General features: G+C 35.1%; 3 protein-coding genes across 6 annotated transcripts; 2 read left to right on the top strand and 1 right to left on the bottom strand.

The window, feature by feature from the left end:
• The first annotated feature begins 239 nt into the window (after window positions 1-239).
• LOC123865676 (zinc finger protein Xfin-like) lies at window positions 240-14,381 on the top strand. The gene is made up of 15 exons (XM_045906867.1): window positions 240-521; window positions 1,354-1,485; window positions 6,771-7,187; window positions 7,649-7,771; window positions 8,477-8,601; window positions 9,213-9,287; window positions 9,989-10,145; window positions 10,941-11,062; window positions 11,434-11,497; window positions 11,585-11,607; window positions 11,686-11,773; window positions 12,073-12,195; window positions 12,916-13,026; window positions 13,627-13,742; window positions 13,826-14,381. The coding sequence occupies exons 1-15, from the start codon at window positions 414-416 to the stop codon at window positions 14,043-14,045; spliced, it is 2,004 nt and encodes a 667-aa protein (XP_045762823.1). The 5' UTR covers window positions 240-413; the 3' UTR covers window positions 14,046-14,381.
• Window positions 14,382-14,723: 342 nt separating this feature from the next.
• Window positions 14,724-16,552, bottom strand: LOC123865684 (guanine nucleotide exchange factor MSS4 homolog). 2 transcript variants are annotated; one of them, XM_045906884.1, is made up of 3 exons: window positions 16,438-16,552; window positions 16,201-16,357; window positions 14,724-16,024 (listed from the first exon to the last, which is right to left on the bottom strand). In XM_045906884.1, the coding sequence occupies exons 2-3, from the start codon at window positions 16,342-16,344 to the stop codon at window positions 15,788-15,790; spliced, it is 381 nt and encodes a 126-aa protein (XP_045762840.1). In that variant the 5' UTR covers window positions 16,345-16,357; window positions 16,438-16,552; the 3' UTR covers window positions 14,724-15,787. The 2 variants fall into 2 exon arrangements, with proteins under 2 accessions (XP_045762840.1, XP_045762839.1); XM_045906883.1 differs by having other exon boundaries at window positions 16,201-16,531.
• A 177-nt stretch (window positions 16,553-16,729) lies between these two features.
• LOC123865683 (PSME3-interacting protein) lies at window positions 16,730-23,345 on the top strand. Of its 3 annotated transcripts, none has more exons than XM_045906881.1 (7): window positions 16,730-16,952; window positions 17,227-17,325; window positions 18,705-18,825; window positions 19,458-19,572; window positions 19,943-20,043; window positions 20,866-20,995; window positions 21,831-23,345. In XM_045906881.1, exons 1-7 carry the CDS (start codon window positions 16,856-16,858, stop codon window positions 21,918-21,920), a joined length of 753 nt encoding a protein of 250 aa, XP_045762837.1. In that variant the 5' UTR covers window positions 16,730-16,855; the 3' UTR covers window positions 21,921-23,345. The 3 variants fall into 3 exon arrangements, with proteins under 3 accessions (XP_045762837.1, XP_045762836.1, XP_045762838.1); XM_045906880.1 differs by having other exon boundaries at window positions 20,866-21,001; XM_045906882.1 differs by having other exon boundaries at window positions 16,731-16,952; window positions 20,866-21,005.
• The last annotated feature ends 621 nt before the right edge of the window (window positions 23,346-23,966 follow it).

Below are 23,966 nucleotides of genomic sequence, written 5' to 3'. Positions count from 1 at the left end.
TGCAGTTAAAATTAGATAAAACTTATCGGTTTCCAACATTGACATATTTTGCAATATATTCTCTCAAATTGAGGAGATTTTATTCGCTGGCAGCCTTTGTTCGACAACTACGCCCCCTGTCAATGTCATTCAAGTGCCAATGTCACGATCACAATCACCTCTGATTGGCTGACGGGTTGACGCTCGCTCACTATTGGCTACAATGCATTGCTGCAACAAGCTTTTGTAGCTTGTTGCAGCAATGCATTAGATATGAGATGATGGTCATGGTAAATATTGTTTAAAGAAGTGAAACAATTCGTTTTGTAGTTTTGTCGTGATTTTAGCAAACCTATTTTCTGCTAAGTGTAATAAGTAATATGCTCTATTTTTCTATGTAATAATTTACTTCAATAAAGTAATTAAACATAGACATGTCAGAATTAAAAATATGCCGCATATGTTTACGCACCGAATCGAAGGTTTACAATTACGAACAATATCAACTAAAATCCTATTATGAGGAAGTTTTAGCATTGAAAGTAAGTATATCCGTTTTATATTTTGTCAATGTACACTGTACCTACATTAATTGATTTCATAAAAAAACAACAACATTATCATAGCCTAGCTGATGCGCGCGACTTTGTCCGCGTGGGTTTGGGTTTTTAAAAATCCCTTGGAAGTTCTTTGATTATCCTGGATAAAAGTAGCCTATTGCACTCTTCAGGTTTTTAAGTATACCCCTACAAATAAATCACGTCAATCCTTTGCTTTGTTGCGACGTGATTAAAGGACAAACCAATTAACCAACAAACAGACATACTTTCGCATTTATATTATGGGCAGTGATTCTATTATTTATAACGTCATAACTAATTTTCCTAGCTACTTAGCTATATCTAAATGTGTAGATTTGGGTATGGGTAAGATAAGACAAACTGCTTTGAATCCTTAATTTTGAATCTTTAGGATCCACTTGAAATTGAACCTGATAAAATTCAAAACTTCAACACAGCTACACGCCTCATAATGAATTTGAAATAGCCTACTAATAATAAGCCTTTAAAACTGTTTTTCTGTAGCTTTAAATATTGTATTATATTTATGAACTCAGAATTTTTTCTTTTTTCATTTGACAACTTAATACAATAGCAAAAAAAAATTTAAAGACCCCCTCCACTGTTTTGAATGTAAAAGTCCACCATATTATGTCACCCGGACCATAACAGTATATCGATTGGCTCCTCATTCATCAGAATCATGTTAGTGCTTTAAGTGCTCCTACTAGTTTCACATCTTTTTGTTTGTGCACATTATGACAGGGCACATTGTATTACAGATTTTGACCCTATTTATTTTTCTATTTTATAGGTTAGTGAAACAGATGAGCTACCACATTACTTCTGCTTCGAATGTGCTACATTATTGCACAAATTTCACAAATTCAAAGAAAAATGCTATACAGGACAAAAAGTACTCAAGGATTTGCTAAGGAAAGGCCCTGTAAGTTGAATTTAACTATTTTTCATCTGTTTTAATGACTTATAATAATAAGAGATGAGCCATAAAAAATAACCTGAATATATTTGTAAAGTGCTTCTACACTTGAAGAAACTTCCAATTTTTAAAAATGTAGGTGTATATCCAAAATTGCAGAACTGGCAGGGATTGAAATGTATCCCATATGGCTATTGTGGCCTTAGAGTGCCTTTAGGTTGAAATCTATACAGCACCCATTGCTTAGACTTAAGTTTCAGTTGAACGAGACAGATTTATACCAGCTGTATAGTGCTGTCTCGTTTTACCAGTGTGTTAAGTCAAAGTGGGCTTCTATAGATCTCTAAAATTGCATAAGATTTTTTTTTTCTCATTTTTTTTAAATCTGTCTATTTTTTTATCAGGGTGTGTGTGTATATTCATGGAATTAATAATAATAATTATTATAAAATCATTAGCATAACTGGGTTTTATTACTCACATAATTTTTTTCTAAAAGTTTAAAGATTTTAATGAACAGACAGATAGTGTAAATTATACTAAATTTATTGCGAATTATTGATACCTATTTGCTTATGCATTGCGAAAAATATTTTGTACAATTTAGAATTTATTAAATTAATTTCATTAATTACATATATGGATGTAATTAGTATTATTATTATTCCTTTAATTAGTATTTCTTTGTCCACACAATTAAATTTTATCTATTATCAATTTTATCCACACAATTAAAGTTGTTGTTTATTATGGTGTCTGATATTGAGGTAAATGATTTATTTTTTTATTTTATTTTATTCTTAAAATAATTGTAAATTATTTATTACTGTGTTAAAGGATGTTTACTAAATTTTTGTCTTTTTATTTTCATTACTATAAAAATTAAATGAGTCACTTTCTTATGATCTTTGTTGGTCTGGTTCGATCTTTAGTTTGGTTGATCCAAACCAAACTAACTAAGGACTTTCAATATTGTATTGCTTAAAACAAGCCAATAAACTAAACATGCCAAAACTAATAAATCATAATTAAATATTTAAATAAAAAAGTAGCTATTTTACTAATAATAATATAAACTTTACAAAATAAACCAACAGCTTTGACAGGTTTATGTTTCTTAAAATTTATGTTTTTTCTTTTGGATTTCCTTATTTTTTATTATTGTTATGCTTTTAACTTAAAAATAATAATTAATTGATTGCTATATTATAAAATATTTGTTGTAAAGTATACTTAGGTACTAATAGTTGTTTTTTTGAATAGACAAAATTGCATCAGAATATAAAGTTTGAAAAATCACTTTAAATTGTTAATTATGTTTTAAAACGATGAACTAAAACGAAAATAAAAGAACGATGCAGTGTGAATAAAGATTAAAGAGATTTATTCAGTTTTACATTTTGGTAATGAAAAATTGGTTTGTTTTAGGCTGGAATGATTGAACTGTCGAAGTATTCTACTAAAACGACACGTCAAGAATCCGAAGTTGAAAATCCTTTCCTAGAAACAGTTATAAATGTAGCAGAACTTCCAGTTCTAAATCATGAATTCAACAGCACAGATCCTGAAATTGACTCATTTTTTGTGAATAATTTTGATGTAGTACTTGAAGGTGAAAGTATGATCGAAAATACTTCATTGTCAAAAGTTTACAATGAAACAAGTAATAAACAATCATTTCAAGAACCAATTATAGAACCTGAATCAGATCTTTCACAAAATATCAATGTAGATCTGAATGTTGGAACAGAAAATGATCAATTACCAATAGTTATCTGTGAGTTACCTAGCGTAAACGAAACGTTCCTTGAATCTGATTTAGGATATGAAGAAATTAATTCGAATCTGGTAGAAAATTTGGAAGGCTTAGATGATAATGATTCTTCAATGCTTTATAGCGATTTGCCTAGTATATCCCAGGCATTTGACGAGACTAACATAGATTTCATAGAAAGCAATTTAGATCTCTCAGCAGACAATGATATACCTAACCTAGTCTCTAATAGTGACTTGCCTAACGCATCACAGAACAATGAAATAAAATATATTGAGACAGGCTTAGATTTCATAAAGAAAAATAGCTCAGATATTAATGACAAAAAAATAGAAACACAGTTGGCAAACAACTACCATGATTCACTAGAAAAATCTGAAGAAATTTCAGAAAATATAAGATCTCAATTGAGCACAGAAGAAAATAACATACTTTTGTGTCATAACAATGCTGAAGAATTACTAATGAATGAATCAGAATCAATATTTAATGATGCTTCTGAAGCATTACATGTATCTAATTTAGGACAAACTGAATCATGTTCTATAAATAAAAATATAGGGAATAAAGTGAGAATCACTTCAAAAAATCAAGTAGCGCCAAACATTCATAGTGTGTTACCAACTACATCCCAAGAATATTTCGAAACTGTTCCTGAATCTGATGTAGTAAACATAGGTCCTGAAGAGTCTTTGAAACAACTACAAGTGGAACCAGATCGCGACGAAAGACCAATAAAGAAAAAACGCATTAGAAATCGCAGAAAACTCCCTTTCAGTAAACAAGTCAGACCCAATCCTTGTCACAAAAAGTGTGGGAATGAATGTTCAGTTAGATTAACAGAAGTAGACAGGTTGGTCATTCATGAACGCTATTGGAAAATGAACAAAACAGAGCAACAAGACTGGTTGCTCTCGTGTATAAGGCCAAAGAAGATCCGACGCCGCCAAGGATCTACTTTCGTAAAGAATATTACTTACCATTATTATATAACACATAAAGGAGAAGATATTAAAGTTTGTCAGCAGTTTTTAATGAAAACTTTGGATGTATCACAAATGAGATTTAGATATGTAATAGCTAAACATACTACAATTAATGAAGATTCCGATAGTAATTTAAGCCTGTGTAGTCAAGAATCGTAAACTATACTTTATAGTTATTTTATTTTATTTATTTTATTTTTATTTTATTCCTTTATTTGTAAACAACAGCGGTACAATTATTATAATTTTACATTTTAAACTATATAAAAATAAGGCCAAATGGGTTTACAATATACGAGTATGATTACAGTTAACATAAAAGAGATTATAAATTATAACAGAACTAAGCGAGTGTTAGTGTTAGTGTGTGTGTGTGTGTGTATGTGTGTGTGTGTGTGTGCGTTTGAGTGTGTGTGTGCGCGCGCATGTGTGTGTGTGTGTGTGTGTGATTATAGATATTAACATAAATATTACAATTCATACATAGTAGTTTTATAATATCATAAATACATAGTTACATATTATTATTTTTCTGATGCAGTTTAATTATTTCTTTTTTTAATTGTATTTTGGATAGGTGGAAAAGGTCAAAATCTGAATAAGTTTTATTGTAAGTTCGCGCCAGGCGTAGAAGTATGGAGTTTTGGGCGTAGTTTGTATTGGACTTCGGTACGCAAAGTAGCTGAGGTTTACGAGGCCTAAAGGAGCGTGCGTTGAGTGAGAAAGCTGACAGCAGGCTAGGACAGTCAATTTGTCCAGTCAAAATAGCTTGTAGCAACATCATGTCACTTTGGTTTCTTCTAAGTTCCAGTGAGTCAATTTTGTAATGCGAACAGGCTTCTTTATAACTGCTAAATTTTTTGAATTCTTTAAACGCCAGGTACTTAAGAAATTGTTTTTGTATTGATTCTAGTCTTTGAGTATGTATAATGTAATACGGTGACCAAATGTTGCACCCATATTCGAGAATACTACGAACATATGCAAAATACAGGGTTTTTATACATTCAATATTACTGAAAGTACGTGTAACGCGTTTAATGAAACCTAGTTGTTTGTAAGCTCTATCCGCTACGACTTCGACATGCTCATTCATCGATAGTTTAGCGTCAATTTTAATACCCAGGTCTCGGTCGGTTTTGACTTTAGCTATGTTTACATCGTTTATATGATAGTCGAAGGATATAGAGCTAGTTTTACGAGAAAGAGTTATGTGGTGACATTTTTTAACACAATCTTTAGTTATATATCACACTTTTAGTTATATCACAGTGTTACCTTTTCTAGTCTAATCTAATCATAAATAAATAGTTAAGGGATGTGTCAAATGTTTAATCATGTTAAATATTTTGTTTGTAATACTATTTAGCATGAATTGTATTGCCCATATAATAAATTATTGTGTCCTAGTCATCTTTATTTGTTTTATTCATTTATTTAATAATGAAAACTAAACACCAAATCTATATCTCTCAGTCTGCATTGTATTCTTAAATGCTGAAGATCATGACTCCTTTGCATTATTCACATATGAGTCTACCAGAGTGAGCTAGAGTATGGGAACTCTTAAATGATCCTCAATAGCCGATATGTCAAATATTAAGCTATCATCATGATCAACCCATCACCGGCTCACTACAGAGTACGGGTCTCCTCTCAGAGTGTAAGCCTGAGTGGTATAGCCTGCCACGCTGGCAAAGTGCGAATTGGCATACTTCACTCTCCTTTGAGGAGGTCCATCGGAGGTCGGGGGTTCGATCTCGGGCACGCACCTCTAACTTTTCGGAATTATGTGATTAACTAATAACTTGCTTTAACGGTGAAGGAAACCATCGTGAGGAAACCTGTATGCCTAAAAGTTCTCCATATTAAGCTATGGTGACATGAAATTATAGAAATATAGGCCTACATTAAGGCTACCTGCGTTAAATGTACTAACATTTGACGCCTGCCAGGGACGTCGAAGCCTCGACGTTTTGTTAAAGTTCACTAAGTGTCCACATTTGGACCTCCACTATTGGTCTCTTTAACAGTTAGGTACTAGCTAGGCTCAACGTCGCTTAACCAGCGTAATCTATACATATAATAAAATTGTAGAAAAGTGGTGTCTGTACAATGGAAATATATAAAAAAAAAGTAGCAGGGGTTGTTATTATATCGATGCCGAACCCGAAATTGTAATTAATTTTTTTTTGTCTGTTTGTCTGTGTGTTTGTGCACGCTAATATCAGAAACGGCTTATTCGATTTAGATACGGTTTTCACTAATATATTGTAGTAAGCTTTACTTAACATTTAGTGTTTATTTCATGTCAATCGGTTCATAAATAAAAAAGTTATGTCAATTTAAAGAATCACGGCGAACATTTTTAACGTACAGAGTATATGCTGCCCGAAAAGTCACTATTCCACGCGAACGAAGTCGCGGGCACAGCTAGTTGTTTAATATGTGCTGCCATAACTAGGCCACACGTCTGTTGTTTTAATAACAATTAGTATCAATTCTTATTTATGATAGTCATCAACTTTTAGATTTCGTATGAAGCCATTTACAAGTTAAACAGGACATTTCTTCAGTCACCACTCGCGAAACTGAATATAAAAGATAATATACTGAGAACATTCTCAACGGATGAACACCTTTCGATAAAAGAAGAAATAGCTCAATATGACCAAAGATTAACAAATATAGAATATCTTAATGAACCCGTCGACGATCGGGACGATGATGTGTCCCTAGCTTCTGACCCTGAAACAGATTCGGAACAAAAACCTCCGTTCGTTGAGGAAAGAACTGAAGAAATAAATAATGAGCCAGTCAAAACAGAGATAGAATTCGCTGAAGATTACGATGAAAAAGGCAGAAGTGAATATGCTTTCAAACGGAGTAGACTACTTAACACCAAATATTGGGAAAAAAAGAAACTATCGGAAGAGGAAGCTTTGAAGGTAAACTTTTTCTTTAAAATGCCTATCTGTAAATCATTCAATCGTTCAATGTCCATACTCTATACCTACTTTACTCAATATTATAAATGCGAAAGTGTGTCTATCTGTCTGTCTGCTAACTTTTCACGGCCTAACCGTTGAACGTTTTCAGTTTAACCAATTTTGATAAAATTTCGTACAGAGTTAGCTTTCATCTCGGGGAAGGATATAGGCTGCTTTTATCCCCAAAAATCAAAGAGTTCCCATAGGATTCTTAAAGGTCCATCCGTTTAACCGATTTTGGTACAGAAGTCGCTAGCATCCCGAAAATTGACATATCTAGGCAACTTTTTATCCAGGAAAATGAAAGAGTTCCCACGGGATTTTTGAAAACCAAATCCACGTGGACGAAGTAGCGGGCATCATGTAGTAGGTTGTAATAATCAATGCCTCTAATAATGGTTAATTGAATCACGTTTAAGGAATTCAGACTAAGAGCTGAAAGTGAGAAATATGTGATCGCAGCGTACAAATGCACAGATTGTTTCAAAGGATTCTCCAAGGAAGAAATGTTGAAAAGACATCGAAAACTGAGGCATAATAAGGTAAAAACATGCGAGTTTCTCTTCTATATTCCACCAACATCTAATGATAATCTGATTAGATGCAACTGTACAATTATAAAAGTCAGTACTAAGATCCGATAAAACTTAAATTCGAAATAATTCACGTAGACATTTACAACTTCTTTATTAAATCTTTCATATATTATGGTAATAATTGTTTTCGTCAACTTAAAAATATTGATTACAGTGATATATTAGTCAAAAAAAGTTGATGTAAAATATCTATCAGTATAGCTAGTATATCTTCAGAAATATTAAAATATTTACAGTAGCTTATTTGGTGTTGAATGTTTAAACTTCTAATTCGCCGATTACTTTTTGGCACAATCTATTGTTGCCAGTAGGTATTCATAGGTTTAGCTATGTAATAACTTGATCCCTGTTTTTTTTTAATAATGTTATTGACAAAATGGTTTTATTAACCCCCGACCCAAAAAGAGGGGTGTTATAAGTTTGACGTGTGTATCTGTGTATCTGTCTGTGGCATCGTATCTCCTAAACTAATGAACCGATTTTAATATAGTTTTTTTTTTTGTTTGAAAGGTGGCTTGATCGAGAGTGTTCTTAGCTATAATCCAAGAAAATCGGTTCAGCCGTTTGAAAGTTATCAGCTCTTTTCTAGTTACTGTAACCTTCACTTGTCGGGGGTGTTATAAATTTTTAATTTACACTTTTTTCCCACAGTCTGGCTCTATTGAGTGTCGTTTCTGTCGAATGCGGTTCAAATGGAATTGTCATCTCAAGAAACATTTTCGTCAGCACTATACTAGATACAAGTGTCTACGGTGTGGATTAATCTGTCCTCTAGAGTGAGTTTAGTTTATTACGCTGATCACACTATCACACTAATATTATAAAAGCGAAAGTTTGTATGTGTGTGTGTGTATGTTTGTTACTCCTTCACGCAAAAACTACTGGACGCATTTGGCTGAAATTTGGAATGGAGATAGATAATAGCCTGGATTACCACATAGGCTACTTTTTATCCCGGAAAATCAAAGAGTTCCCATGGGATTTCGAAAAACCTAAATCCACGCGGGCGAAGTCGCGGGCATCGGCTGATAGACTATAAGAAGATGTAAAGGCTTTGTACCGCTAAATCTGTTGTAGTCCGCGCTTCTGAGATGTTTAGAATAAAACGTCTTCCAAGCGCACAAATTGCATTAGTTTGAGTTCGCGTAAAAATCGCCAACGACAATTATCGATACTTCCTACTTTTTGGGAAACGTATCCACAACCACACTTTTCGTACCACCTATTATAAAACGTGTATTTGCAATAAATAAATTATGAATTATGAATCATTAAAGAATTTGGTGGAGCTATAAGGTTTATACTCAGGTTTCACCATAAATCAGTCGAAAATGTTATTGCAAAATCAAAGATATTTTTTCATTCAAACCCTTATTTTTTTTTTCAGAAATACAGCATTGCTACACGACATTTATCACAGTGGTTTCACGAAAAAATGTGTGCATTGCAATGAAGAATTTAGGTAAGCAACAAAAAACAATAAATGCTGTATAATATCGTAACTATTCGTTCGGCAAGTGGTTTTATATTCCGATAGACTACATTATACAATCGATTCCAACTAAAGACACTGAAGTAGCCTTCGATAAAGAGAGCGCGTCTTGAAAGAGCCGCGCTACCTCTGGCGCTGCAAATGTTCACTTAACATCAGGTGGCCCGCCTGCTCGTTTGCTCGCTATTTTTTTATAAAAAGAAAAGAGTTCTGGGCGCCCTTGCCTGGGTGAAGCTTTGATATCCAATATAAATACAAAGGCCATGGATAGCAATGTTTGGCGCTACCTAAAACAGGCATAATAAAATGTTGACCTCCCTGGCGCAGTACTGGGGCTAGGAATTTATTCATAGTTTGGTCACTTGCTACCAGGTCTGATTGCAGCCAGCGCTAGTCTATAAATTAAAAAAAAACCTCTGGGAGGTGGGAGGCTTCGGTCGTGGCTAGTTTCGTAGCATACCGTTACGGTGCCGGATAGGAACTCATTAGGGGAATGGGTGAAACAAAACTGCTATGCCCTTTCCATCAGTTCCAGTCTAGCCTGCTTCCATCTTAGAATACATCATCACTTCCACCAGGTAAGATCGCAGTCGAAAGCCAACTTGCCATGAAAGAAACAATGTCTAAAAGAGGATGCATATTGACTGTTGATGACGATGATTTTCTTCCAGACACTCTTCAACGTACTATACGCACCTGCGCACGCATAGAAGCGATCATCTGTGTACGCTTTGCGGGTCTTCATTTGTCAGCGAGGTTGGCTTGCGTCTCCATAAACGGGTCAAGCACTGCTTTGATGTTGAAAATGACGAAGAAGAAAATGAAGTTGTAAGTATTTTTTAAATGTTGTTCTAGGTAAACGCGTCCCATCTTAGACCACATCATCACTTCCCATCAGGCGTGATTGTGGTCAAGCGCTTACCTATAGTGAATAAAAAAAATAAAAAAAAAATGTAGGTATAAGATATAGTCCAAAGCCGAAATGCCAGCATATCGTGGTTGGTCTAAGCAATTCCCTGGAATGTCATGAGCGCTTAATTTTTGTTCTGGAAACTCCTGATGTTTATAATTCAGGACCCTTGACTCCATACTTCCATACTAATATTATAAATGCGAAAGTGTGTCGATCTGTCTGTCTGTCTGCCATCTTTTCACGTCCCAACAATTTTAACAGATTTTGGTGAAAGGCACAGAATTAGCTTACATCTCGGGGAATGGCATAGGCTTTCATCCCGGGAAATCAAAGAATTCCCACGGAATTTTCAAAAAACCTAAATACGAAGTCGCGGGCATCCTTATATTTTGAAAATTGATGATAAACAGGTTACTTACCTACATCATATTATTATTTATTGGTTTTTGCCATTGCCCTCATGACACCAACGCAAGTCTGCTTTGGTCCTGAGCATTCACAAGAGGGAATTTCAGTTTGATGATGTGATTTCTGCATTAACCTTAAACTTCAACTCCAACCTTTTTACGCTAAAGCGCAGGCATTCATTTATTGAGCGGCGCTTACTCTAAAGCTAAAAATTGGCTTCTGCCTAACGAGCTGTCAGACCGTCTGGGAAATGCCTTGTCCAAAACCGGTAGTCCATTTTGATATTATTCACTTGTTATCAGGAGAGTCCAGAAGACGATGAAGAAGTCGACACGTTTTGCTCGCGTTGCGACATTCGCTTTGAGACCAGGAAGGCTTATGATGAACACCTATTTCATTCGGCGATGCATTGTGAAGGTGACGAGTAAGTTACCTGCAGTTTTCAAAACGGAAATAAGTATACCTATAAGACTACCTATAATTTCAACTCTTGTTTATATAAATACTAGCGGATACCCGGTGTTTGCTACGCTAAACAAGGAATGGTCCTAATTCATTGTTTTAGTGGTCTAAAATCATCTTGGCATTATTGCCTTTCTAAATTTTTGAAACCGGTTCGATAGTTTCAAATTCTATAATGGACATAGGTAGAAACATTTTGTGTTTTATATATTATTAAAATTGCTTTTGTTGAAAACACAATCAATAGGTAAATAATTAATATTTCTCGTTTTCACCCTTCATAGCTATAATTGATAGTTCAGTCATATAGTTATAACAGTGTGTTTGTTTCAGTGTAGATAAAAAACCGGAAGATCCGCTACCACGAAAAATTTTGGGAAAATTATTAAAAGCAAAGGTTGGGCCTTATTTAAATTTAAAAACAACTCAATTTCAACCGAGGTTTTTTCAGTTTATTTTATTAAATATTTGGTATGTTTTTCAGATTACGAGCAGGCTAAAAGACAAGTAAGTAGATATTTTATTATATTCTGTTCTTTAAATTTAGTCAGCTAAATTAATGTGTACTTAATTACATATTTCCAGGAAGACTGATAAGGAGACATTACAACCACAAAGGAGAAAGTTGAGAAGAACTCGGAGAGCCAGAACGAAACCTACCACTTGCCATCAAGTAAGTTAACATAATGTATTTATTAACAGTATGCTTCTACACATATTATTTTTTAATCTTGATGATCGATGTTCGATAGACCACCTAAGAATTTTTTGTTTTGTCTTCCAAGATAACTTGAATATTTTTCAATATACATTTTTTTTTGAAACGATCGCACTAAATTTTCGTTTCGTTTCGAATACAATATAACTAGCTCACCCGTTTCTGCTTCGTTCGAGTGAAATGTTTGAAATTCAGTGTGGGGTTGGAATTTCCAAAAATCCTGCAAGATGTATTTCTTCATTTGTAACTTGTAGTGTGGCAAACACTTCGAGACGCAAGCGGCGTGTATGAAGCACCACCACTCGGAACATCCTGGGACGTCGTTCTTCGCGCCCAACGAGAGGCACATCTGCGAGATATGTGGAGCTTCGCTGGCGGTTAGTTAATCTATTATTTTCCCCCATCACTTCGTCCGCGTGCCTTTAGGTAAGTATTTGTAAAAACCTCCAACCTGATATCCATTATTAATGTAAACGTATAGCGACTTAACTCAAATGTTTGTTGGAGTATGCCAGACTATATTTTCGAACTCATTCGGGTTCTTTTTTTAATGTCTACTCGCGACGTGGCGCCTAGAGGACTGCAAGGCATGTGAAGTTGTGGATAAGTAGCTCTAGGGACTAGATCATCTCTCGACGGTTGCTACAGATCTCCGTCACTGGCACCGTTACCGTAGTCCAGGCGGAACTAATGTGTCCAGTCCCAAGGAGAACGTCCAGATGGCGTTGTCAATTGGCGTAGCGTTAAACGCTAAGACAACGAAGTCCTCGGGACAGGACACCAATTAGTTTCGCCAGTTAGAATAATTATTAATTATTCATTTATACACATACACTATATTATATTACTAAATAAGATTATGTGTATTGCGTGTTAGTATTATCCAACACACCTAGTTTCTCCTTTCACCAAAGACTGTCTGGTGAAGATTGCTCTGAGCAATAAGGCAGCCTTTGCATGCAATTGTTTTTAGTTTTCCTGTTTCTTCGGTTTGTCTTGATTAGTTCATGTTTTGTGTGCAGTAAAGTTTTTATCTATCTATCTAGTCCCACATGCGTTTACGTAACGCTTTTACTCATGCAGTAATAATGTTCCAGCCCGGCAGTGTGACGGCGCATCAGAACATGCACAGCCGCGAGCGTCTGCACCCGTGCGAGACTTGCGGCAAGCAGTTCCACTCCAGCGTGGGCCTCAAGCGACACTCGGTAGTGAGTAGCAACGTCAACCAATGTTTCTATGTTCGGCTATTAATAAAGTTATCCGTTGCGAATATAAATAATGATGATGATAATAATGATGCCCGCGACTTTGTCCGCGTGGATTCAGTTTTTTTAAATGCCATTAGAACTCTGCTTTTCCGGGATAAAAAGTTGTCTATGTGTTAAGCCAGGGAATAATCTATCTCCATTCTAAACAGACAAATCCGTCCAGTTTATTTTGTGTAAGAGTAACAAACATACACACAAACTTTCGCCTTTATTAGTGAAGTGTGATACTAATTACTAGACATTGCTCGAGACTTTGTCCGCGTAAGTTTCAATTTTTCTAATCCCGAGTTTGATTTTTCTGGGATGAAAAGTAGCATTCCAGATTCTCCGGAATTCATCCACGAGGAGATAGGTTTTAAAATCTTTTGGAACTGATTTTCTGGCATAAAAAGTAGCCTATGGGTATTCACGTGATGCTTCAGCTATCTTTCATTAAAATCGGAAGGGTCGTGTAGACAAATTTTTGCATTTTTAATATGATGTAGTATGGATCATTATTTGGACTTATTTGCGTAATCAGAATGGATTAACACTTTCCAGACTCACACGGGAGAGAAACCGTACGGCTGCACGTTGTGTGACAAGCGGTTTACCCAGAACAATAGTATGAAATTGCATTATAAAACCTTCCATCTCATGCAACCTTACCCAAAAAGGTAAAACTCACTTTTCTCATATATTTTCAAAAGAAATTACAATACATATTATATGTATTAAAATACGATTTATAATTTTACAGAAATAGAAGAAGAAAAGATGAACCAGCAAAAAAGGAAGAGTTAAATATAAGGATAACAGAAGATAGTATGGACTCGGATGATAATGCGCCACTGTCTAAACCGGCGGCGAAACCGGTAATCGAACCTACGTCCGATCCGGTGACCACAACTGACGCAACGGTGGCACAAAGTGATAATAATTTAGAATATTTGACGCTAGGTTACCAAAAATACCCTTAAATACCTCACATCTAGCTAATTAGTAGGTACTTAGTTTTGTGATTTGATAGTATATGTCCAAATCACTATACCTACTTATTTATGTTTCTGTTCTGTATTATTTTTTGTTCTGATTTATGACTACAATAAAATTACATTAATTGATTGTATAATTCTTTCAAATTTTGACGTTGGCAATTTGAGCGCAATTTGGAAGCTGAAAAAAAATGTATGCCATTACTCTCTTGAAATGATTCCAATAGGTATAAGGTATTAATTATAATGAAATACTATTATTGTACATTTTATTTAACAAATGATTTTGTATTTAGCTGAAAATACAAAGTAATTTAATTATTGTTTGTTTGATTTCCCTAGGATTTCCCACTAAATCCCTCCGAAAATAAAAAAATAGATAATATTTATAACAAGTGAATCTGAATTGGCACCAGAAATTAAAAAAAAACCTCCATATTTACCAAACCTGGGCACTTCTGCATGCTAGGCAAATATGATATAACTAACACAATGGAAACTGTAATGAGATTAAAATATTAATTAGTAAAACATAGTTTTAGCTGGTAGGTATTAAAAAAAAATACAAATTTAATAAAGTATGTTTATTACTATTTTTTTTTTACTATATATTTTGTTTTTTAAAAAGAAGCTGCAAATATTATTTTTAAAGTACTTATTACAAATACAAAATTATACTGGGGCTGTGCACAGACATACAAATTACAACTCCATCAAAAATAAGTACTTATTTCAAAATTAAATATTCATAATCTTTTCTGAAAAAAATTACATTGGAATGATATGTAAATGAGCTTTAGCAATCTTATTACGCATAGCAATTGCAATAATTGAATAAATTAAGCATGACGTTTCTATACCTAAGTAGGTACTTCCAGACACTTAAAATTAAGTTTACTGAATATGTGCTTAGTAAAATTATAAGTAATTTAAAAGTTTTCAAAACAACTGTTTTTTTTTTATTCCACAAAAAGCACATAAAAACCATTTTTTTTTTAAGAATTTTAAGTTTTGAGTGAATAACCCAGTCAGTACCCAGTGTACTCAGTAACATCAAGACTAATCTAATGACATACTTATCATTTATTAAAATCGGTTGAGCTGTTGAGTATCTAGTTACGAGCAGACAGGAATGGACATACATAGACCAAACTGCTTCACTGCAAATGGGTAAAAATTGGCAAATATACAATAGTTGTATTTATTAATTACTTAATAATGTTCTTAGCTCCCTAGCATCAAATATGAGATTGTCAAATTTTGGACAAATAACAATGTTGTTATGTAACCTATCAACAGATTACTAATAGGATTGATTATATGATTAATTACGTCCATAAGTAAAGCTTCTTAAATGAATTTTGGGATTGGGAACCAACTCATTAAAAGTTTACAGAACATACTGTTGTCCCTATTAGAATCTTTAAATGACTACATTACATCTTCTATGTATTGGTAGCCAAATTATTATTATTAAGTTTTGCAAGTTAGGGGCCTAAGACCACCTAAAAATAATTGAATTGAATTTTAATTCTTCTGGGTTGACATGCTATACCAAATCAGATATGTAACTGATAATAGATGGACTGAAAGACAGCAAAGTAGTATTAGGGTTCCATTTTGTCCTTTGGGTATGGCCTAATGAAACATTAATAAAAAGTGTCAGCCAATAAAATTGATACTGATAAGTGATAACTCCAAAACTATGCAATAATTACTTCATAATTCTAAGCATATTCTATTCTACATAAAGCTACATAACTGTGTTTAGTGTTCATATCATAATATCCAACGGGCCCAGCATCACAATCTGCACAACTTAGATATTTGTAACAATCTACTGTGTGTGTAAATCCTATGTTCTCGAAAGTGAACATATTCTCCACATGGTAGAAATGGTTAACTTTTTCACTCTGTATTTCCCCCTCCTTTCTCGTGTCTTGCTGCATAAGAGGTAGCTCTTTCTGAAATTATACAATAGCACTTAAATCATTTATCAAAATGTTGTAAATGCAAAATGACGGAATAAAACAATTTTAATCATAACTGAAGGACAGCAAATATATTTAGGCTATCTACAAAAATTAGTTTGCCTAACAACTTTAAACATCTTAGAAGCATCAGTACTTTTTGAAATTACCTCTTGAGCGATGTATTTTCCCGATTTTTTGTCCAATATTTTAGAGCCACAGTATTTACATTTTACTACTAACTTATTAAAGCCATCCTCATCAATTTTATCGCTTAGTGAATCACCAATGCCGGTATTTTCGACTTCAGACATGACCTAGCTAAATAATAGAGTTTAGTGACTAAAGAGAGTTATTTATAAAGTTGAACATGTATTAGTATTTGCTAATTAGTTAAATATTTACAATTTGTTAACAATACTTCGAAATAATAAATTAAACAATGATTTTTTCACATAATATTAATTTGCAAGATTCAAATGGGTGACAGCACAGGGTGACAGTGACACTTCATATTGTCCATATTAACACTTGACAGTGACAAGCGACCATGGGCATGGTGCGAGCCATGGACCCATGGATAAAATTATTTGTGTTTAATTTATCTAATCTATGTTCCACGCTGGCAAAAAAGCCTGGCAAAAAATTGGAACCCAGAACCGTAAAGACAGTTGGAAAAAAAGTAATTTGGTCTGCATATATTTGTGTTATTACTCTCTGGTCAGCAAAAAATCTGCTTGTTGGAAAAGTACAATTATTGCGAATGCCGAATTTGTTTCAAAAGTACAATAAATTAAAGTGAAATTAACAAAATAACGCAACACAATGAGTTCAGGTTTTATATCAGAATCTGAGATAATCGAGGCGAGACGCCGACGTCAAGAAGAATGGGAAAAAGTGCGAACCGAGGATCAGCCAAAAGGTTGTCCAATTTTCGTTTTTAATACTTTATACAGTGGTAGCCCGAGCATACAAACTGCGCGGGTTGACCTGAAAATGTTTGGAGCTTTACGCTCTTATCTCTTCCTGAACCCTGGCATGAGTTCGTACACCGATGCAAGTGCTTCAACATGGCTTTAACCTACGTGGATTACAGCCACTATGCCTTTGTATAATGTGTAACCCTATTCAAAAGGTAAACGGCACCATTCGAAATCTCGTGAATTTACTACTCACAATCAAAATTTTCTAAACAGAGGCTCCAGAAGAGGCTTACGACACTCGGCCACTCTTCCAGCGTCTTGAAGAGCAGAGGTTGAGAAAAGATGCAGAATATGAGGAGGCACACAAACTCAGTGAGCTCAAACTTTGTTAATAACTGTAGGTAAACTTAGAAAGCCAGAGTAAGAGATGTTGATAATATACTATATAATATGATATAACTGGTCAAGTGCCTGTTAGGATTCCAAAGTCATACTTAAACTGTCATACCGTAAACCAAAAAGAAAAAGTACCTACTAGGTGTAAGTACATATTTAGTGTCCAACTAAAGGTTGATTTCTAGCCAAAGCTGAATCTGGTTATCGCCATGACCTTGAAAGGCTAAAATTTCTATTCAAGATTGGCAAAAAGTGAATAAAATATTTTTATTTTATTTTATTACTTTATTGGTAAACAACAGCGGTGCAATTATTATAATTTTACATTTCAAACTATATACAAATAAGGCCAAATGGGCCAAAAATATTGTTTTTTTCATCATACAGTATCTTACATGACATATTACATTTCAGTACCTGGCAAGAAAGCTTACATATTGAATTTTTGAAATCTCTTTCTAAAGTTCTATGTGTTATCTATACAGCTTCAGGGCCTGTCTTGGGGCCTGTTTTACAACTTATTGACAGATCCCCAATACAAAAACTCATAACATCCAATATATTTGTTAAAGTTTATCTGGCAGTTGTGAAATAATGTGTTATATGTCACTTATACCTATGTGATGTTTTGTCACTGACTTGTCAGTCTCAACGACAGAGAACCAAAGCTGTCAGTTATATTTAGCTGTGTACAGACCGGCCCAACGAACGCCCTACGATGGATATTTATCGTTCGCTAGCGTTGGCTTCCGCACGCTCGTTGGAGTTCGTTAATACGTCCAAATACATTTAGTGCTCGAACGAACGTTCGTAGGCACTTGATTCCGGTTCTTTTCTCTTTCATTCGCAATTTAATCATGGACGACGACGACATCATTATAATTGCTAGTTTTATATACCAAAACGAGTTAGCAAGAACAAGAAAAAATAAACATAAGCGAAGATGGTGGTTCTCCATGATCTAAATGGCGAGAAATATCCAATTAATTATCAAATTGGACGTCTACACGCTACGCACTCTTGCTTTAACTGAGCGTTCGTTCGTTGGCCTTCGGCGACCGTCCAAACAGAGTTTGATCAAATAGCTCGATTTCTTTGATGTTACCGCCACGCTTCGGATCGCCGGCACACGCCAACGAGCGATCGTTGGCATTCGCTAAGCCGTCCAGATTGCAGCAACGAAGGTCGACGAAACCCGTTCGTTGGCGTTCGTTTGGCCGGCCTGTACGCAGCATTTCTCTAAGGTTCAGTATATCTTTCCTACTGAGTACTGCAAACACATTCAATGTGCTGTCCTGCTAAACAGTTACTGTCGCACATTTGTTTCAAGCTAAAATGTATTTTTTAATTTTAAGAGAACATGATCAGAGGGCTGGACGATGATGAGGTTAGTTTCCTGGATCTGGTGGAGCGTACCAAAGCTGAGGTAGCCCAGCAGATCAGCATTGAAGAGAAGAAAGAAATGCAAGAATTCAGGTGAAGCATCCTTAGCCATCCATAGCCCAAAGTCTACTGAAATATTTCCAAGTCAATGAATAGCTAAAATAGTAGCTGTTTTGTGGCTAACTAAAATTAAAAATAGTAAACTTGAAAATCCAACTTTGATTATTCATTATTGTGGTCTTCTAAATGATGCTCATGCTTTTTCTATGTGAATAAGATTTTTTTTTAACTGTGGGAACTCATAGATTTTCTAGGACTAATTAAATTACTTTGACCTATGTCTGTACATCCTTGAGACGCAAGCTATCTCTGTACCAAACTGGGTACTGGACTGGGTTAAACTTAAACTTCAGATGTAAAAACAGCAGACAGACAAGCAGACACACATAAAATATTATTATGGAATTACATAACATGATTGCATGGATAGAATACTTTTTCTTTCTGGTTCTGTTTACATACTTAGACAATGTGGTTAGTATTCAGTTGTTTATAATCTCTAACTTAACTAAAATGACAGGTCTAAATGTACTACTATCACTTTCATACTGCTCCCTGCAGAAAGGGATAACACTAGTTTTAGATTTGTCAATTTAGTTCAATTGAGATTGTGTACAACCAAATTACCAGATTGACAACTTAAATTGAAGTTAATGTCTTTGTAGAGAAAGAGTGTCAACCTTGGCAGAGAGTGAAGAGTTGAGTCGACTGCGAGCACAACTAGCTCCTGCACGAACAGCACCAACCACAGCCCAGCCACAGAAGAATAAACTGCAAGGGGTGAGTTGCACACTATGTTTTTAAATTATATAATATGTCTGACAGCTGAACTCTGAGAGTTTAGAACCTGTCCGAGGTTCAGGTTATTTCATGCTGTCATGGCGGAAATGACAAACAAAATATTATATTATATCAAAATTAGTTCAGATTTGATGTGAGTAGTTATGTAGTGCATCTTCTGTTCCTAGTATGTACTATTATATTTGATAGTTTTGTTTCTATCATAGCTATGCCGTCGCGTTGCCGTGCCTCTGCATAGGTACTGATGCCGGCTTAGTGTAAAAACCGGTCAAGTGCGAGTCAGACTCAAACATGAAGGGTTCCGTGCCATCATACAAGAAATAATATTTTTGGGAATATTTATTTGCAGGTAGTTGTGCGGAAGAGGAAAGCAAGTGAAATGGAAGGAGAGAAGCAAGAAAAGGAGAAGAGTCTATCTCCTCCCAAAAATGGCGTTGTAAACACTGATAGGTGAAAAACATTTTTATGTTTATCTACTTTTTGCTTTACTTATTAAATAGCACCATTTTCATAGCTTTACTTTGATTAGAAGGTCTGATAATAGGAAAGCTGGTTTTTGAGAGAGCTTGCCCAACGGTTTCACGATGCTGCGTGTTTATTTTATTAATAACAAAGATGTGTAATGTAATGCAGCATTATATGTCACAACCTGTTGCATGAACTATATCAGCCACCCCGATTGTCTAAAAAAAACGTGTTCATTGTAATCGGTAGCAAATTCTGGTCCTTGATTGGCTGTAAAAAAATGTGAACAACGAATTCCACCAATCAAGGGATAGAATTTGATGTTGATTACGATGAATACGTTTTTCTTACACAATCAAGATGCCTCTTGATTGTGTAAGAAAAACGTAAACGTAAACGATCAGCCAGATTCGCTATCTCAGTTTATTTTAAATCCATCGTTTAATTCAATCAATCCATTTGCGAAAAATTATTTTGATGTCACTCAATGAAGCATTAACATAGAACTAACTAGTGTCAAATGAGCTTGGTGGATATCATTAAGGCTGAGATCTAGAGAGCGCACTTTGACTTTGGCGCAGACTTAAGTCACTGTTAAAACGAGACAGCGTTATACCTCTGGCATAAATCTGTCTCGTTTTAACTGAAACTTAAGTCTAAGCAAAGTCAAAGTGCGCTCTATAGATATTAGATTTACACGTCATTTTTAGTCAATTCAGTTAGCGATTCGCTGTCTTCATTATGGGACCACCTGGTATTAGCTTTGCCTAACTGAAGTTTTTTAATATGTTTGAATGTCTTGAACAGCGTCCAGAAGGTGTCCCCGATAGCCGGCGAGAGTCTGGGTGCGCTGCAGTGCGTGGGTGTGCTGCCCGGCCTGGGCCACTACGACACCGACACCTCCAGCGACACCGACGACTCCAGCGACGACGATTCCGTGAGTGTATGTTAGTTTTCCGTTTAGTTTTTTTTTAAAGCTTTTTATTTGTTTGATTGCTATAGTTGAGCCATTCGTAGCGTGCGAACTGAGTCATAAACCATTTTTATCGGGCTTCTCGCTCGCTCTTACAGGCCTGAGACCCATTACGCACGGTCGACCAGCCCGGCACCTCGGTCGTCGCCGTCGACCGAGGTGCCGGGCGACTGGTCGACCGTGTAATTTATCTGGAAGTCGCCGTGTTTATACACCGCAACCCCGTGCGCATACGCACGGTGACTTCCATCTGACTACATTCTGGCGACCAAGTCGCCAGGCGACTAGTCGGCCGTGCGTAATCGATTTTAAGGAACTGGTGGAGCCTCTGGTGTTGTGTGTAAGCATTAGGATTTGTCGATAATCGATAATGGGTTTTAAAAAGCGAAGGAGATTTACCATCCTACTGGTCAAGCCTTGCTGCCAAGTGATTTAGCGTTCCGGTACGATGCTGCGAAGATATCAATCTGGGGTATGGGCTTAATGAAACTGCCATACTTTTTCCAAGCTAATCCGTTTCCATCATAGATCATCAATCATCAATTACCATCAGGTGAGATCGCAGTCAAGGGATATCTTAATTATGATGATGACTGAACAAGCTATATAGCAAACTTTTTTTTAAATAAAAATAGCGAGCAAACGAGCAGGCGAGTCACATGATGTTTAGTGTTTACCGCCGCCTATGAACAGCAGCACCAGAGGAACCGCCAGTACGTTACCGGCCTTCCAGGCGTTTGTTGGTCCACCCCTTGAATATCCCCATGTTGTAATCTAATGGGAACTTATTTAATTTCAGAGTGATAAATGCTGCGTCAAAAGAGATCTTTTAGGTCGCAGGCCCGATCAAACCGCCCAGGGGAAACAGAAAGAAGAGGAAAAGAGTTAGATTTCCTCAAATTGTATGAGTTCTACGCGTGCATGATAACATGATATATGGCCAGTGAAGCCACTGTAGACTGCGTAGAAAAATACACAGTAAATGTATGTACTAAAAAATGTCTAAAAATTATTCATCATGGTTGACTGTGTTGTGTTACTGTGCAAGCAGTATAACATTACAAGATTTTTAAATAACTTTTTGTTTGTACTAAGTACCCATCTGTCATAGTCCAAAGTGGAAATTCCGGCACATTCCGGCGGATTACCTTAGGCAATTATTAAGACCTAGGCCTTAGTAATTGCCTAAGGTAATCCTTAAAAATACCGAGAGCGTTTATCTTAAAGCCAAATTTTCGGTTTGTGTTTGCCTAGTTTTCGTCCATCCGCGCAGTTTCCTACCTAAATTCTTAGTCCAAAGCCGAAACTCAATTTTATTAATTCGGCTTTAGACTAGGCAGTCCTGAATTATGTATTATGTATGTGTGCTTGCTAGGCAAGTACCAAACTTTTGGCAGTAGACACGTCATTAGTTCTGTGGATTGCCTAGGCCAATCATGATTAGCCGGAATTTCGGCTTTGGCCTGTAACATAGGGATAAAATATGTAAGTACTACATAATTATTATTGTTCAGAAGTTAGTGTATGTTAAATATCCATATCCACATTCAAATTGTAAATGCGAAAGTGTGTCTGTCTGTCTGCTAACTTTTTCGGCCCATCCTAAGCGGACGTTAAACCGATTTTGACGAAATTCGGCTCAAAGATAGGATATAAATCCTGGAGGCACTTTATTCCAAAAAATCGAAGAGTTCCTATTGGATTTAAAAAAAACCTAAATTCAAGTGAAGGAAGTCCCGGGCATCATCTAGTTAATACATATAATTTTTTATTTCTTATTATGTAGTTTTTCTAATATAATTAATTATACAAGTATTTCAATTGTATATAGACAACAAAGTTGAAGATATCAATGATTCATAGTAAATAAAAATATTTTTAGAGCCTTCGATAAGTAGATAGGTATTATATTTTTTTTTTGTTTTGCTAATTTCTCTAACTTTTTGTAATTCATATTATATTATGTAGGTAGTCAACGCCGAAATAAGGTGGTTTGGTAACCCGAAATAAGGGCATTGGTTTTAAATAGGTACTAGTTGTAAAATATAAAAACACATGTTGCGGTAATTTACTTACCACTGTTTGCCAATTAATTAATTTGGCGTTCGTTAATTGTGTGTGTATTTTCAAAATGTAAAAGAGATTATATACCTAGTTAAACAAAAACTAGCGGCCTGCCGATGTTTTACATGACAATAGGGATGATGACTACTAGTCAAATCAGCGACTTTTTATCAAACGTCAAACCGCTCGCTTAGTATGGAAGCTTGTATGAAATACACAGATGTGACGTCATAACATATTACGTAATTTGACGTACTTTTTTAGTTAAATCGATAATTCAAAATGGTTAGCAAACTTAAAACTACCAGCGAATGTGGATTTTACGAATTTTGGAAGACCCTCTATTTAATAATTACTAAGAAATAATTTAATTTTCACCTACGCATCATCCCCATTGCAAAGCCCGTGCCACGGAAATATTACTAGTAAAATAGTCCATAGATTTTATGTCTATAGTGGGTCCTTTTGTAAGCTTTTATGTATTAATCAAATAAAAAAATAAAGTAATCTGAATTTTAAATGCGGCATTGGATATGTAGTCTCTTTAAAAATTTATATATTTTGTGATAGTAAAAGTTAATATTATTACCTAAACGCTAATGTAATAATAGGTTAGTCTTGTTCACTGTTTACATAATTATGGCTCCCTGGCGAGTTTACGAGTACTATGAAATGTGATTTTATTTAAGTTTTATGAATATAATGGTGTACATTATCAGCTGGTGTTTTATTTTGAACCTCAACAACATATTTTTATAAGCATTAATCATCATCATTTAGGTTTTTATCTTTTTTTCTATTTTTAGAGGAATTTACCTAGTGAGATTGAAACAAGAAGCTATAATTTGTATAGGTATTCAGTAATAATACG

This window comes from Maniola jurtina, chromosome 5 (genome assembly GCF_905333055.1).
Source record: "Maniola jurtina chromosome 5, ilManJurt1.1, whole genome shotgun sequence".
Taxonomy (NCBI): domain Eukaryota; kingdom Metazoa; phylum Arthropoda; class Insecta; order Lepidoptera; family Nymphalidae; genus Maniola; species Maniola jurtina.
This window is presented reverse-complemented; position numbering and strand designations above follow the sequence as displayed.